This window comes from Haliotis rufescens, unplaced genomic scaffold (genome assembly GCF_023055435.1).
Source record: "Haliotis rufescens isolate VD_foot unplaced genomic scaffold, xgHalRufe1.0.p SCAF_56, whole genome shotgun sequence".
NCBI lineage: Eukaryota > Metazoa > Mollusca > Gastropoda > Lepetellida > Haliotidae > Haliotis > Haliotis rufescens.
The window spans coordinates 2,657,073-2,675,125 of NW_025964290.1; the positions used below are offsets into that span (position 1 = coordinate 2,657,073).

An 18,053-nucleotide genomic window follows, 5' to 3' on the forward strand; every position below is an offset into this window, starting at 1 on the left:
TTGTAGGGGCCGGGGGAATTTGTGATCTACTGATGATATTTTGTAATGTAGGTATTTATGAATTTGTGAGATGTTTTAACACAGTTAACATTACCAATAAAACCCAACGTTAAGCCCCATTTCACCACAACTTACATATATCAGTGATATATCAGACATCATCATGTACTGGATATTTGCTGAAGACAAACATACTCACTCCAAGCGTGGCTGCAGCGTTTTATTTGTCTTTTCGCGGTAATTGTTATTTTGATGAAAATGTATCACTAGATGTCAGTCACAGTGTTGTTATATGTTTACTTTACCCCATCAGGTAAAAATTTTTTGAATGAAGAAATGTTTTGTATGCATATAAAACGCAGGCACGCACGTACGCACGCACACCTTGGTGCAACTGGGAGAATCACAGTTGAATTGATGTGATGTAAAGCAACATTATCATCGACAGTGTTTAATATCATATCTCTACAACTATCCATGGTTGGAATGTTTAGTCACATATGTTCAAAGATCATATAATATGTCTGTCTGGTATTTAAGGTAAATTACACACACCCTTTAATCAGTGCTGACATATAGTAACTTTCAAGGTGAATATTTGCAATGAAATGATGGTGCAGTGAACTTTGTTTCTTATCAGAAGTGCCATATGTGTTAAAATTAACCTTTGGAAAAGTGAAAATGTCTTCTTTTTTCCTAAATCTGATCAATATTGTGAGTGACCTGTGAAGATCCGGGTTAGAATAGGTCCTCAGCAACCCATGTTGCTGTAAGAGGCGACTAACGGGATCGGGTGGTCAGGCTCGCTGACTTGGTTGATGCATGTCATAGTATCTCAGTTGCATAGATCGATGCTCATGATGTCAATCACTGCAATGTCTGGTCCAGACTAAATTTATTTACAGACTGCCATCATATAGCTGGACTATTGCTAAGTGTGGCGTTAAACAACAAACAAACAATATTGTGAGTCCGGAAAAAACGTGAGCAATTTATGACTTCCCTGTTCCATGAAGCAACATGGTTACCATGCTTACAGTTCAAGGTTCTTGTAATATGGGATGGACCTGGCCTCAGCCTCCGCTGGTGAAAATATAGGATCATAGCCCAGCAGCTGCCGTGCTCTCTTGCTGCTGAAATACAGGTTCATGTTGATATACCGAACGCTGCAAGCTGGGGTTGACATGTTGATTCTCTTCAAGGGAGACAACCACCGCAGGATCATCTCCACAAAGCACATGCACCCATACACTAGGGAATAAGGGAGATAAATCTTGGACAGCGTGAACCCACGACATGCAAGGTAAGGGGAGAGGAAGTGGAAGGTGTTGAGGAGTGGGGTATTGTCTGGCACAAAGTATGGTTGACCTCCAACCATCGGGTCATACTTGAGTGCTATGTCAGCACACAGGAAGGCCCATGCTGTATTTCCAGCGTACGCTTGTTGAAAGAGAGCTCGTCCGTTGCCGACTCGCATCAGTGAACCACCAGACGATTTGGCGCTTCGTAGACCGGCTGTGATGTAGTAGGGGTCTCCTTCACCGTACATGACATTGGCCCTTAGTGCAAGCGTCCTCAACTTGTTTCCTTGTAAGAAAAGGTTGAAATATTATATGCCCTTTATGTTATTCAAAATTCCTATGATATGATTATCAAAAAATATACAGCTTTATTTTGTAACCAATTAATAATTAATTTAATCAACCATTTTATTTTCTTGGGGTTGGGGAGGGGCTGTTATTTAATAATAAATTGTTCCAGCATTACTGGAAATATCATTTTTCCTCAGAGTTTAAGAAAAATAACTTGAAAAATCTCATCCCTCACCCAACCCACCAGAAAATGAAGGGTGTTTTCCAGTACAGATTACAGACTTCGTGCTGTTCTACAATTAAAAGTTTGTTTTGTTTGTCGGCGAGTCTGACCACCCGATCCCGTTAGTCAACTCTTACGGCAAGCATGGGTTGCTGAAAACCTATTCTACCCCGGATCTTCACAGGTCTACAATGTGAAGACTTTGTAAGTCTATGCTATCATATGACTGCTGAGACTGCTGTCTGTACCGAGACTGCTGTCTATACCGAGACCCTATCACTCCTACCATTCTCCGAGTACTGGCCATGGGATGCCAACACAAGGGTCTCCGCCTTATACTTGGTCGACCCTATCATTCCTACCATTCTCCGAGTACTGGCCATTGGATGCCAACACAAGGGTCTCCGCCTTATACTTGGTCGACCCTATCATTCCTACCATTCTCCGAGTACTGGCCATTGGATGCCAACACAAGGGTCTCCGCCTTATACTTGGTCGACCCTATCATTCCTACCATTCTCCGAGTACTGGCCGTTGGATGCCAACACAAGGGTCTCCGCCTTATACTTGGTCGACCCTATCATTCCTACCGTTCTCCGAGTATTGGCCGTTGGATGCCAACACAAGGGTCTCCACCTTATACTTGGTCGACCCTATCATTCCTACCGTTCTCCGAGTACTGGCCGTTGAATGCCAACACAAGGGTCTCCACCTTATACTTGGACGACCCTATCATTCCTACCATTCTCCGAGTACTGGCTGTTGGATGCCAACACAAGGGTCTCCTCCTTATACTTGGTCGACCCTATCATTCCTACCATTCTCCGAGTACTGGCCGTTGGATGCCAACACCAGGGTCTCCGCCTTATACTTGGTCTCAGGGTACCCGGGAAACAGGAACCTCTCTGGCCGACGTGTTGAGTCTTCGTCCCCGTCTATGATGTCATCGTAACCGATGACAACATCTACAGTACTACAGAAATGAAGCCGCTCAACATTCTGCTGAAGACATGCCTTGATCACCGTAGCAGTCCCTGAAATGATGGAGGTCAGAGATCGAGAGGAAAGCACAAAGAGATGCAAGTTGTAGATACTGAGCACTTGACATCCTGGTTCCTGCTAAATGAAACCATTTTCATTTATTTATTTTAGAAACAACAGCAAACAACAAGGGCACTCTGGGGCAGGAAAGATCCCCTGTAGCTGATGTTTCTGCAGATCCTGGCACAACTAAGGGACACAACTCCACACAGCATACTGTGTCTAGATGTGTTATCCTACTCTGATCAACCACTGGTCTGTCTGACCCAGTCTGATTGTTCACATACTGTTGAGGTCGGGTGGGGTAGTTAAAGTGCTTGCTCGTCACACCGAAGGCACAGTTCAATTCCCCACATGGGTACAATGTGTGAAGCCCATTTCTGATGTCCCCTGTCGTGATATTGCTGGAATATTGCTGAATGCGTCATAAAACCCTATTCATTCACTCACCCACTACATGCCGTTGAGATGTAGCTGGAAGATTAAATTCTGTGGAATAAAACAACCATCTGAAAAAATAACTTTGCAGTAAACATATCCTCAGAGCAACATCCAATGTAGTGCATATTGGCTATGATTCTTGGGGATCAATAACATATTTATTCAATGGAATATTTTATAAACTAGCACTCAACCTTGACTCATTTGTTGAACACAGTTTATACTTAAATTGTTGTCAGGGAGTAAGTGAGTATTGTTTTACGCCGCTTTAAGCAATATTCTAACAACATCCCGGCGGGGAACACCAGAAATGGGCTTCACACATTGTCCCCATGTGGTCAAACGCTTTAACAACCGCCTCTGTGGTCATTTTGTAGAGCGTTCGCTCGGAGAGCTGAAGGTCTGGGGTTCGATCCCCGGCCGCGTCATACCAATAGACTTTAAAAGATGGTACTTGTTGTTACCCTGTCTGGCGCTCGGCATTAAGTGGCTAAAACAAGGACTGGTCGGCTCGGAGTCAGTATACTGTGTCTGATTCTCATGTTAAACTGCGGCATGGTATTTCACTGAGCTAGCACTATAAATCGGCATCAGTCCGGACTAGTACAAGCAGCCACACATACACACACACACACACACACACACACACACACATACACACACACATACACACACACACACACACACACACACACACACACACACACACACACACACACACACACACACACACACATACACACACATACACACACACACACATACACATGCATGCACGTCGCTATATAAGTGCAAAAATCTTGGACGCGACATTAAACTCAGTTTCACCTCACTTTGACCACTTAGCTAAGTATTGTTGGAAGGTTGATGAACGTTAGCAATGTCATCACTCACCATCCACATTGATTTCTTCCATTCCCTTTACATCGGGGAAAGTGCCAAAACTCACAAGTCCTGCGATGTGGATAACAGAGTTAACTCCCTTGCATGCATCCAGGACGGTGTTGAGATCCGTGATACTTCCCACTGTGGAGATGACTGGTTTTGTGGTCGGTGTTCCTGGAAACATTGAATGATCTCATGACCTTGCAGTGTCATGTTTGTTTGTTTATTTGTTGGTTTGTTGTTTAACGCCACACTCCAGCAATATTCCAGCTATATGAAAGCGGTTGGGAAATAATCAGATCTGGACCAGATTATCTAGTGATCGCCATCACGAGCATCGATCTTTGCACATTGGGATATGATGACATGCATCAACCAAGTCAGCAAGCCTGACCACCCGATCCCGTTATTCGCCTTTTACGACAAGCATAGTCGCCTTTTACGTCAAGCATGGGTTTCTGAAGACCTATTCTAACCCGGATCTTCACAGGTCTTCAGTGTCATGACAACGTTGCTGCCAGGTATAGACATGGCCTGTTATGTGAACAGTGTCACAAGAGGCTGTTGGAGGACATCCCAAACAAGATAAGTTTGTTCAATATATCAAGATCTAAAATCCAATATGGCCACACAGCTGCCATCTTTGATTTTGTAATATCAGAAGATTGACACTGTAGTTCCTTTTAATGGACTTTGTGCAGATGCCTAGTCTGTTGGTCCCCCAGAGATACATTCAGGTGACGTGTTTGAGCTCTCGGTGCCCTACACTGCCTATCCTGGCCCTTGTAGACGGTGAAGTCGATCTCTCTCATACTGACCCTTGTAGGGACACTGTTTGAGAATATGTCTCCAGTACACCATGTTTGTTGTAGCAGCCGTCTAACATGGGGAGTGGGTGGTCAGGCTGTGACTTGACAGAATGTGTGTCATCATACCCTGACATTTACCCTCAACCACACCCACAACCACCTCTACCCCAACCCCATCAACCACACCCACAACCACCCCTACCCCAACCCCGTCAACCACACCCACAACCACCCCTACCCCAACCCCGTCAACCACGCCCACAACCACCCCTACCCCAACCCCGTCAACCACACCCACAACCACCCCTACCCCAACCCCGTCAACCACACCCACAACCAGCCCTACCCCCTCAACCACACCAACCCCTACCCCTACCCCCTCAACCACACCCACAATCACCCCTACCCCAACCCCGTCAACCACACCCACCCCTACCCCCTCAACCGCACCCATACCCACCCCTACCCCCTCAACCACACCCACCCCTACCCTCCAACCACACCCACCCTGCCCCTTCTCCTCAACCACACCCATCCCTACCCCCTCAATCACACCCATCCCTACCCCCTCAATCACACCCATCCTTACCCCCTCAACCACACCCATCCCTACCCCCACAACCACATCCATCCCTACCCCCACAACCACACCCTGCCCTACCCCCTCAACCACACCCACAGTCATAGTCGGTAGGCGTATTTAAATTTATGTGACTGTGCGTTCGGATCCAAAGTCAACTTAGTGTGGTCAAATCTACAGGTAACGTAGCTCTACATTGAAAACACAGTATGTTTATCTCCTGAATAAACAAAACAAATCAAATTCCTGGATCCCGCTCTGGTGTTCAGTGCTCATGATGGTGTGTTCAAACCAGACTTGATTACTTACCGGGACCATTCTATATATTTCTGCTAAAAGAACCCAGGGTAGGAACTACAGTCAACCCCTATACTTTCCTCCCTCGCTGCTGTAACTTACCCAGTTTATCACAGTACGGCTTCACATCCAGCACTCTGATCTCACGTACATGTGGCGCCCTCTGTTGGAGCAGACTGACAACATGGTTGCCAAGGAAACCAGCACCCCCTGTCACCAGAACAATGTCGCCACACACAGAAGGCAGGACGGAAGAATTGGATGACATCCTGAAATTATAAAGCAGCATCAACATGAAACTTCAATATGGCTACACAGTGGCCATCTTTGATTTTGTTAAGTTTATGAGTAACAATTTTTTATTCCTGTAAACATGGTAAATAGGAATCCAACTGAATGAAATGAACCTGATATTTTTCTAGTTTATACTAAGGAGTTACTTGCTATGCTTGCACATCTCTCTGAATACTGGGGTGGTCAGGTAGCCATGTGGTTAAAGCGTTTGCTCGTCATACCAAAGTCCCAGGTTCGATTCCTGACATGGGTACGATGTGTGAAGCCCATTTCTGGTGTCCCCCACCATGATATTGCTGGAATATTGCTTAAAGCGGCGTAAAACCAAATTCACCCACTCTCTGAATACTTATGCATATTCATGAGGTCCACTGTGATGTGATAGGTTAAAATATGAATGACTGAAATCCCTAAACTGGATCCAACTCTTGCCAAAGCTGAAGGGTCTCCATTTTTATTGTGACTTCTTGATATGATTTTATGGTCATCTGTCTCTTACACCTATAGATATGTTGTTTGACCATTGCTGGAGAAACAGTCACCATATTCCGGGTCCTCATGGGGACTTTGTGTGTGTGTTGGCATAAGAACATCTTTCCGAGGCAAGCATGTCCACTAGCCAATGTCAAAGCCTAGTTTCTACCCCTGCCACATCAAGGCCACTTTTCTTGGCTCGACCCTGGCGCCACCTCGCGTTGATCACATTAAGTTGTGCCCCTTGAAATGAAAACGCGATATCCTATCAGATCGCTGTTATATCAGCTTTACAAAGATGGTAACTGCCATAGGCTATGACCTAGTCGATCAGATAACAAAAACATTCGCGATTTCATCCCTGACACAAAAAGAGAGCGAAATCGTAGTGGGTTTAAGAGATGAAAAAGACATATTCGTGTCAACAAGAACAGGCAGCGGTAAATCACTTTCATACGAAGGTGAACCAGTCGTTGATGTAGATTTTGTGAACATTCTCTGATTGGACTAATGATATGTGCGATAGTCCAATCATATTTAGCACAGGAAAGTGGGCTTGATGTGGCAAGGGTGGAAACAAGAATTTGATAAAAAGGCTGGTGGACGTTCTTGCCTCGGGAAGTTGGCATAAGAACAGATTGTCTTGGGGTCAAGGACCGGTCTGCCTGGGTCTAGGTATAAGAACAGATTGTCTTGGAGTCAAGGACCGGTCTGCCTGGGTCTAGGTATAAGAACAGATTGTCTTGGAGTCAAGGACCGGTCTGCCTGGGTCTAGGTATAAGAACAGATTGTCTTGGAGTCAAGGACCGGTCTGCCTGGGTCTAGGTATAAGAACAGATTGTCTTGGAGTCAAGGACCGGTCTGCCTGGGTCTAGGTCATTTAGTTACAAGCAGCTTCATCCTCTGTGGGGATGCTAGGCTAAAGTAAGTCCCCAGCAACTGTGCTGGTGGTACAAGGGTGAGACTGGACAGACTGGTTGATTGTGTATTCTGACCTTCCCCGGAGGATGGATACGGAGGTCCAGAGGGGAGCGGGATGGATTTTTTGGTGTTGACATGTTTTCAAATAATAAATAAATTAAGTCTTTGACAGGAATTTAGAAGAGATACACAGAAGGAAGAGAATTTGTTGATGTCATCTTCTTTATTATGAGGAACACAACGTCTCGGAGTATATGCTTACTCCTTCGTCAGGTGAATGAATGCTATGAGGCATGTTATGCTGTTTCTACTCCTTTACCAATCAGTGCTAATTACCCCCGGCCCTCCCGTTTGTCCATTGTCCATTGCCAATTACTAATAAGTGATATTTAGTCCTGACTTCCAGTTGTCCTTACTATCAGCGCTACTTACTGTAAAGTGTTGGCTTCCATTGTCTACTGCTAATCGCCCATCACTCCAATTATCTGTTTGTTAAGTTTCCACCTTTTAGAATCTTATTACTTTTGTTGTCCTTACGTGTACATATATATATGCTCTCTGCCTCATAGCATTCATTCACCTGATGAAGGAGTAAGAATATACCCCGAAACATTGTGTTCCTCATAATACAGAAGTTGACATCCATAAATTCTCTTCCTTAATTATAAGTTATATGACTTAATTTCAGGACAAAATGTTTCCTGAATGAAATATTTACGCTCAACTGGCATTTCTTTTATTTAAAGTACACCGCCTATTTTCAAAATCCTCGTTTGAGAATGTCTTGTATGGTCACCATGGCAACTTACTGCACACAGCTGATGTTCTGCGTCATGATGTTGTTCTGCGTCATGATGTTGTTCTGCGTGGAACTTCGCCAGATCAGGGAACTCAGGAGACGGGCAGAGAACATTGGACTAGTCTGAAATACACATTCAGTTGCCCTGGTAATGGATGCATGTCATTTTGTAAAATGTAAATGTTTTGACTCAAAGTATGGCAGTGCATGTCTTTAATGGGACATTATTTCTGTTCCACAACAATCAGACAATGAATGGTACTTACTAAGTGAATGTCCAACGATTCCAACATACGATTCCAGACCATTTCACACACAAAGGCAAAGTACAGTGATCATGTTTTTATTTATCAAATTGTAATTCTTGCCGTGATATTGTTGGAATATTGCTAAATACGGGGGAAAAGCACACTCACTCACTCACTATAATGGGAACACTGAGTGTACTGTTGTTTAGCTGGCTGAATATGTACCCCGTAGGCTCTCCACAGTTTGGGTTTTTTATTAAATATAATTCAAAACTTTTATTGAAATGCTGTCTAGCAAATTTTCTTTAAATATTTGAATATTTGGCTTCCTATTACACCCCGCTATGAAGGACGTGAAGCTCACCTGGTCTGGTTTGGTGATTGTTGTGTTATGTATAAAACTGTTGTGGTTCATCAAGCTACAGTGCCTTATAGTCCTCAGCAGGAAAATTAGTGTCCATTTTCAGTTTTAAATAAATTTTAGACTAACATCTAGTCTCTTAAATGAAAATATTTTAAGAAAAAAACAGTTGTTAAATTATGGTTGTAAAATATAATAAAAAGAGCCAAGGAACTCTGTTTATTTTCAAACTGTAATAATCTAGACTTGCTAAATGTTATAGACTTGCATGGGCTGGATATATTTGTGTCATGGTCTGCATGACAGACTAAATATATTTATAGGATCAGTATAATTTTGCCTTTATGGTATGGTGTAGACTGACATCTTCTTAAATATTTTGATATTATTAATTTGTTACATTGTCTTTTGATTTTACATTGCCTTCAGGTTCAGTATCAGGGTCGGATATCGAGGAAACCTAGACTTGCCAAAGTATTGTAGACTTGCTTGGGATTTTCGGATAATATTGATTTAGGGTGTGTATGAGAGACTTTGGGTAGTATAAATACATACGGTAGGTAAATTCAGTTAAAACTGTGTACAGTATTTTCAGATAATATGAAACTTTCATTCCGGAAGAAATGGAAGAACACATTATGAAACCCTGTACATTGAATTTGTAGTAAAATACGCTCAAACATTTAGAAAAAATAAAATGACACAAGATACCTTGATAATAACTTAATATAATGAGTAAATCCATATTATTTTCAAGATTCTGAGACTAAAACATAAAGAAGAACTAACTTACCAGTTGACAGATAATGTCATCGTTCTGTGGACGTGTTGAACTAACGATAGCCGATGGATGAATTACTGGAGACAGTCGGTAAGAGGTGCCATCCTTGTGTGAACCAATGTCAACAATAATCCTCCAGACAAATAGGCCTGTAACATCCTCACCAGCGCCCCCTGGTGGCTGGGCTCAGGTGTGTTTGCAGCGCCCCCTATGGAGAGTCTGGTCACACGTCTGCAAGTGTTGAGATGAGCCTGTGGATTATACCAACCCCTGATGGGGTGTGGCCATGTTGGATATTGATCATGTGAAAATTGGAGATATCTTCTTTCTTTGAATTAATGTGTGAATCAATTAAACATAACATCATGTAAAAATGTGTGATCTGTAGATTTCTTGCTTATTATCATCATTGTTTTCGATAAAAAAGATCTGTCAAGTGTTGAGGTGAAGAATTATCTCTGCTATGCTGCTTAACGTTATGATTTGTGTCACTTGTTCAAAATAGTTCAAGGGTCAAAAGAAGTATTTGTTCTTCTATTTTTGTTCCCAATAAGAGATCAAGACACGTTTTATGTTTGTCAATGTTAATTATGTTTATCTCTTTGCAAATATAAATATTTACGACAAAAATTAATTCCAATACTTTGATGTTAGACTTGAGATGTTTTGTTATTTGTTTTTGAAAACTCTTTCTTTACCATTCTCATGCAATTAAGAAGTTTAACATTGTAACTGGTTCCTGTTCATAAACAGTGACTTGATTGATTGAATGGCAACCCATAAAGATCCGGGTAGAATAGGTCTTCAGCAACCCATGAAGATCCGGGTAGTATAGGTCTTCAGCAACCCATGAAGATCCGGGTAGAATAGGTCTTCAGCAACCCATGAACATCCTTGTAGAATAGGTCTTAGGCAACCCATGAAAATCCGGGTAGAATAGGTCTTCAGCAACCCATGAAGATCTGGGGTAGAATAGGTCTTCAGCAACCCATGAAGATCCGGGATAGAATAGGTCTCAGGCAACCCATGAAAATCCGGGGTAGAATAGGTCTTCAGCAACCCATGAAGATCCGGGGTAGAATAGGTCTTCAGCAACCCATGAAGATCCAGGATAGAATAGGTCTTCAGCAACCCATGAAGATCCAGGGTAGAATAGGTCTTCAGCAACCCATGAAGATCCGGGGTAGAATAGGTCTTCAGCAGCCCATGAACATCCGGGTAGAATGGGTCTTCAGCAACCCATGAACATCCTTGTAGAATAGGTCTTAGGCAACCCATGAAAATCCAGGTAGAATAGGTCTTCAGCAACCCATGAAAATCCAGGTAGAATAGGTCTTCAGCAACCCATGAAGATCCGGGATAGAATAGGTCTTCAGCAACCCATGAAGATCTGGGATAGAATAGGTCTTCAGCAACCGATGAAGATCCGGGATAGAATAGGTCTTCAGCAACCCATGAAGATCCGGGATAGGATAGGTCTTCAGCAACCCATGAAGATCTGGGATAGAATAGGTCTTCAGCAACCCATAAAGATCCGGGGTAGAATAGGTCTTCAGCAACCCATGAAGATCCGGGATAGAATAGGTCTTCAGCAACCGATGAAGATCCGGGATAGAATAGGTCTTCAGCAACCCATGAAGATCCGGGATAGAATAGGTCTTCAGCAACCCATGAAGATCCAGGATAGAATAGGTCTTCAGCAATCCATGCTTGTCGTATGAGGCGACTCACGGAATTGGTGGCCAGGCTCGCTGAGTTGGGTGATGCATGTCATCGTATATCCAAATTGCGTGCTGCTCATGATGTCCATCACTGGATTGTCTGATCCAGACTTGATTATTTACAGATTGCTGTCATATAGCTGGAATATTGCTGAGTGCGGCGTTAAACAACAAACAAACAAAACAAAGTTAATTGTGGTTTTTCAACAAGGATTTTCTCTTTGCAAATGTAAATATTTAAGAAAACAATTAATTCCAATAATTTGATGTCAGACTTGAGTTCTTTTGTTTTTTGTTTTTGAGTGCTCTTTGTTTATCATTCTCACGCAATTTAGTTGATTAAGAACCTTAAAATAGTAACTGGTTCCTGTTCATAAAAACAGTCAGACTCACTGACTTGATTGATTGCATGCCATTATGCCCCAACAGCGTCAATCGTTGCTCATAATATCCATCACTGGATTGTTTCGTCGAGAGCGCCCATGCTTGCCGTAGCAGATGACTATGCTTGTTGTAAGAGGCAACAAACATTGATGCATGTCAATGTATCCCAATTGCATGGATCGATGCTCATGATGTCAATCACTGAAATGTCTGGTCAAGACATGATTATTTGCAGGCTGACGTTATATAACTGGAATATTGCTGAGTGCGGCGTTAAACAACTGCTTGAGACTGGATCCAGTCTAGATAATCTAGAAGCAGTACTTATCTGGACAATCCAGTATGTTTCTATTTAATTAAGTTTATGTTTTGTAGGACGAAAAGCAAAGTCCCATATCCATGGTAACACAAGCACTCAAAAAGCTGGAGGAAGAGGCTGGGACAGTGTGTCGCCGTATGGAGGCGTCGGCGCTGTATGAGGTAGGACAGTTCACTGGTGTCACATAGACTATCGTCATTTACACACTGAAATGTGGCACACAGTTGTCTGTATTTTCACAGTACAACCTTGAACCTTGCTCAACAGTTCTGTTTCTACACAAGAACTCTTTAATAAGTTAATAAAAATTAATAGGGACGACTTCCATAGCATTTATTTGTGTTCGTGGAGATTGGGGAAGTGAGTTGTCATGGTAACTGATATCCCTCATTACAGAATCTGAATCACAGCAGAGCTCTGAAGGAAGCCATCTTGAATGTCCTGGTCAAGGAGTCACAGAAGCCGAAGTGTAAGAGTCATGTCATGTCCTGTTTGTTTGTTTGTTTGTTTGTTTGTTTGTTTGTTTGTTTAACGTATCTTCCCAGGGCAAGGGAGTTAACTGACTATAAAAGTCAAGTTTCCACCCTTGCCGAACTAGGCTGGTCCAATCAAAATCCTGTACCAAAATCAACTGCCGTGCAGATTTCGGTTGATTGCAGGTTTTGCAAAATGTGTGTGCCAACAACTTAGCGTCAACAGATATTTTCCAAATCTTTTCATGTTTTTAATCAAGGTGCTCACATGATTTAATTCACTTCGCGAAGTAAGACCCGTCGTTTTACAATAAAGATCTTGATTATCGATCAGATCATCTTCTCTGGCTGACACCGTTTTGTTTGAAGCAACTGCAAGTTATACGAGAGGTGGCATCTGATTGGTCAATAGGAGGGACATTAAAGGGACATAACTCGTAATAGCCACTGATGGCGCTATGATCGAGCCCAGAAATTCTAGCCTAGTTTGCGAAGGGTGGAAACTGGACTTTTACACTCAGTTAACTCCCTTGCCACAGGAAGATGGTTTAATGGGGCACTCGGCAATATCCCATCTTTATGACCTGATATTATAAGTAAAATAGGTACCGTGACCAACCTGCTGACCAAATTGCTGAGGACCAGTTGTAAGCCAGAATCCCCACAGGGTTAGCTAAATTGTAATAGTATCAGAGTTGTACCTATTTTGTAATAGAAACAAAGTTGTACCTAAATTCTTATACAGTGTTCCCTCGCTATTGCACCCTTCAGTATTGTGCTGACTCAGTTATAGCTCGTTGTAATGCATGGCTCCCAAAATGTACGTACATTTTTTATTAACTCAAGACACCATGTTTTTTCCCCATCGTACAAACATAACCAGGTGATCACTGCGAGCACGCAAGACCAGATGTACCAATCAACAAATCTGACCTGAACTCTGCAATTTGATCCTATTATTACACTATCTGGTTATAAAAACGTGTGTGTTGTATATCTGGACTTATGTTTGTAACATATTTTATTCATTTTATTAAAAAAATCCAATCAATATTATTTCCATTAATTTTGGCGAAATCATGTGTGAAGTGATTGGTAGGTCGCACGACTCACCGCTTTTTACAGTACAGATAACTACGGTTATAACGAACACGCTTATAACGAACTAACGGATATAACGAACTGACTTTTTAGTCCCGACTATATGCTGTAGTTATGCTGTAGTTATAAGCATAACTACAGCATAACTACAGCATAACTACAGCATAACTACAGCATAACGAATTACGGTTATAAAGAACAAAAATCAGTAGTCCCTTTGAGTTCGTTATAACCGTAGTTTACTGTAGTATCAAGGTTGTAGCTATACTGCAGTAATGTCTCAATGTGTTTGGCTGCTGTGTTTTGTTGCAGACTCGGAACGAGGGTGCCACTACCTGCACATCCTGGACGAGCTGCACAGGACTGCCCAGTACTCCAAACTCCACCAGACGGCCCTGCTGCACTGTCTGCAGGCACTCGAGACACAAAGTGATGTCATACGCACTTACCATAAACAGTACCTTCCTTGTGTCACGTGACATTTGACCTTGACCTTGTCTACAGTGGAGACACAAAGTGATGTCATACGCACTTACAATAAACAGTACCTTCCTTGTGTCACGTGACATTTGACCTTGACCCTGTCTACAGTGGAGACACAGAGTCATGTCATACGCAGTCACCACAAACAGTACATGCCGTATTACATGAAACCTGTAAACATGATTTGAGTATTTGTCAAACACTTACAGTAAATAGTACTTTATTTGTGTCACCTGGTCGTAAAATTCATTTGCAGAATATTGCACCGCCCATGAACCTTACCTCCTGATTGTCATGTGACATCCAACCTTGACCTTGTTGTACATACATGATATTGCTGAGTGCGGCGTTAAACAACAAGCCAACCAACCAACCAGCCAACCTAAACGTATACCCTAACTTGTTCAGTGTGTGTCTCATAATACTTATCCTCAATCTTGATTAGATGATCCGGCTAGAGAATAGGTCTTCAGCAACCCATGCTTGCCGTAAAAAGCAACTATGCTTGTCGTAAGAGGCGACTAACGGGATCGGGTGGTCAGGCTCACTGACTTCATGTCATCCTATCCTAATTGAGTAGATTGATGCGCATGATGACAATCACAGGATTATCTGGTCCAGACTCGTTTAAATAGAGACTGACATCACATAGCTAGAAAAATTGCTGAGTGCAGCATTAAACAAGAAACAAAAGATGACATCAAACATTATGGATGATATCTGGTGCTGGTCACATGTACACATTCCTGGAGAGCTGTATTGTCATTATTATATTACTGGTGTATAAATCATGACTGGAGCCTTCTCTTCATGTGTCTGACCCGTGGAGATCCAGGGTAGAATAGGTCTTCAACAACCTATGCTTGCCGTAAAAGGCGACTATGCTTGTTGTAACAGGCGACTAACGGGATCTGGTGGTCAGACTCGCTGACTTAATTGATGCATGTCAAACGAAGATATCGCAATAAACATCTTGACATACGCTTTGACAAGAGTAGGATGAACATTATCATAAAAAGGTGAATAAGTCTATACAAAAAAAAAGAGCGAACACTTGCACATATTGGTATCCTATACCAAAGTCACTGATTTATTTATCAAACCATATGATACAATTGAAGTTCAAACTTGACAACATACAGGTCAAGAAAACTGTATAAAAACCTTAAACAACTCATGTACATCATTTGTTCGTTGAGATTAATATGGGTTCACTGATGTTTGGCATTCTATTGTTGTACAACATGACAAGTGCAGATTAACATCCAGATCTGAGGTATATTTCTCATAACTACCTGGGCAATATTGCAGTATTCTCATTGACTACCTCACTCAGTTTGAAGGAATGGGTCTATAGAAGGCAATCCCACACCTTGCCATATGCTTTAATGTGCACTGACAGCTTTTGAAGCGCAAAGTCAGCATCAGATTCTATTATATTACCGGTAGTGTAGGAGGGACTGGTAGCTATGTATTTGCAATCAATAGATGTACAGTAGAAGCAGAGCAGTACATACCAGCAGCAAGGACTTTGCAGTGATGAGATAGAACCAGTCTACTACTATGTAGGACGGAACCAAGTTGTATTATCATTAGCACCAATAACCTTAAAGATTAGATTGGCTAATTGTTATTTTCAAAGCCACTGGAGACAAGTCTGGTTTAACACCACTGAAGAGTATACATGATATTACGTCATGTCACCTTAATATGGGGCGAGTGGGTGAGTTGGGTTTACCGCCGCTTTGAACAGTATTCCTGTTATATCATGACAGGTCAGCTTGATAAGGCTTTTCTTCCACAAGTGATGCAGGCCTAAGACCTGCACCACTTTGATGAAGCCCACGATCATGAGTATGGTGCTGACAAACCTAGAAACATGATCATGGTGAACCGGAATTTGAACCCAAGATCGCAGGTTTCTGGCGTGCCCAAGGGACACAACTCTGCACAGCGAATTGCAGCGTCTTAGATGACTGGGAGGAAAGCACACAGTGACAGCAGACAAAGGCATTTTGTTAACACCCAATGGCAGAGGTATTCTCCCCAGGGTGAGTGAGTTGGGTTTTACGCTGCGTTTAACACTATTACAGTTATATCGCGGTGTGTCAGCTTAATGTGGGAGGAAAGCCCGAAGTGATGCAGGTCTCAGACGTTTACCACTTCGGTGAAACCAACGAGCACAGGTATGGTGCTGATAAACCTAGAAACATAATTGGGGCGAACCAGGATTCTAACCCACAATCATAGGTTTCTGGCGTGCCCAAAGGACGCAACTCTGCACAGCGAATCGCGCGCCTAAGACGACTGGGACTTAAAATGAATGACCCATGGACAAAGAAAGCAACTCAACAAAACGCAGCGCTCAGCCAACAGGCCAAACATGCGTCCAACCAGATCATGTCATCTCGTCTGAGTACGGAAAGTCTCCTGTTTGAGTGAGTATGGTTTTATGCAGCTTTTAGCAATATCACTGCAGGGGACACCTGAAATGGGCTTCACATATGGTACCAATGTGGGAATCGAACCCAGGTCTTTGGTGTGACAAGCTTTAACCACTAGTTCATCACCCCTCACCTATTTGGATGATGAAAAAAATATCCTGTGAAGGTGAACTTCAGAACCTGTTACATTGACTAAAACTCTCAATTCTAAACAATGTTGTAAATCTTGACTCTTAACATCAACTCAAGCTCACATTCACAACAAGTCCGAAGGCTAATTATAACATTTGAAAAATAAATACAAAAATAAAAATGAATGTGTTGCACCTGCTGCCATTTCTACATCAATGTCGTCAAAATAAGATTTTATACTCCTCTGGAGATTGGTTCTACACGTTTTCACTATAATGCTGTAGCACTTTTAAAATATGGTAGTGTTGCAGTACTTTCACAAAACAGTAGTGTTGTGGCACTTTCACAATACGGTAGTGTTGCAGTACTTTCACAATACGGTAGTGTTGTGGCACTTTCACAATACGGTAGTGTTGTGGCACTTTCACAATACGGTAGTGTTGTGGAACTTTCACAATAGTGTTTTGGCACTTTCACAATATGGTAGTGTTGTGGCACTTTCACAATACAGTAGTGTTGCAGCACTTTCACAATACAGTAGTGAGTGAGTGAGTTGGGTTTAACGCCGCTTTTAACATTATTCCAGTTACATCACGGCGTGTCAGCTTAATATGGGAGGAAAGCCCGAAGTGATGCAGCTCTCAGACGTTTACCACTTCGGTGAAACCCATGACCACGGGTATGGTGCTGACAAACCTGGAAACATAATCGGGGCGAACCGGGATTCGAACCCACAATCATAGGTTTCTGGCGTGCCCAAGGGACGCAACTCTGCACAGCGAATCGCGGCGCCTTAGACGACTGGGCCACCCATGCCCCCTTCACAATACAGTAGTGTTGCAGCACTTTCACAATACTTAAGTGTTACAGCTTCTCATACAGATCAGACTAACCCACCTGGATGTGTCTGTTTTACAAACAGGACCATGTGACGTTAAATAATAACTCACTCACTCACAAACAGGAGTCAAACTAACTTGTTCTTGTTTCACAGGTTTTCCAGGCCAAGATGCTTAAGTGAAAAAATAAATATAGAAACACAAAAAGCGAGTGTTTAATTATTTACGGTAATCTGAGAATTCAGAATGTTTTTCCTTTTCTAGAAAAATGCTCTTGAATTTTATTCAGCATATTTCAACTCTACGTTAATCTTCTAATCTATCTTTTTGAAACAAGGAAGTAAATATTGTGACCTCATCCACCATCCATATCTTGACATTCGTAGTACTCCTCTGATAATGACTGCTGTC

General features: G+C 42.4%; 2 protein-coding genes across 5 annotated transcripts in view; one reads left to right on the forward strand and one right to left on the reverse strand.

The window, feature by feature from the left end:
- LOC124141702 (CST complex subunit STN1-like) overlaps window positions 1-14,455 on the forward strand; it is a 29,757-nt gene extending 15,302 nt beyond the window's left edge. For all 4 annotated transcript variants that reach the window (XM_046509763.2, XM_046509761.2, XM_046509764.2 and 1 more), the window contains 3 exons: window positions 12,227-12,331; window positions 12,567-12,639; window positions 14,057-14,455. In XM_046509763.2, coding sequence (XP_046365719.2) covers window positions 12,227-12,331; window positions 12,567-12,639; window positions 14,057-14,223 — 345 coding nt within the window. In that variant the 3' untranslated portion in view covers window positions 14,224-14,455. The remainder of the gene's footprint in view (window positions 1-12,226; window positions 12,332-12,566; window positions 12,640-14,056) is intronic.
- LOC124141700 (3 beta-hydroxysteroid dehydrogenase type 7-like) lies at window positions 886-9,931 on the reverse strand. Its single transcript, XM_046509758.2, has 6 exons — window positions 9,759-9,931; window positions 8,367-8,479; window positions 5,971-6,137; window positions 4,192-4,356; window positions 2,634-2,849; window positions 886-1,587 (listed from the first exon to the last, which is right to left on the reverse strand). The coding sequence occupies exons 2-6, from the start codon at window positions 8,468-8,470 to the stop codon at window positions 1,034-1,036; spliced, it is 1,206 nt and encodes a 401-aa protein (XP_046365714.2). The 5' UTR covers window positions 8,471-8,479; window positions 9,759-9,931; the 3' UTR covers window positions 886-1,033.
- Window positions 14,456-18,053: the final 3,598 nt, after the last annotated feature.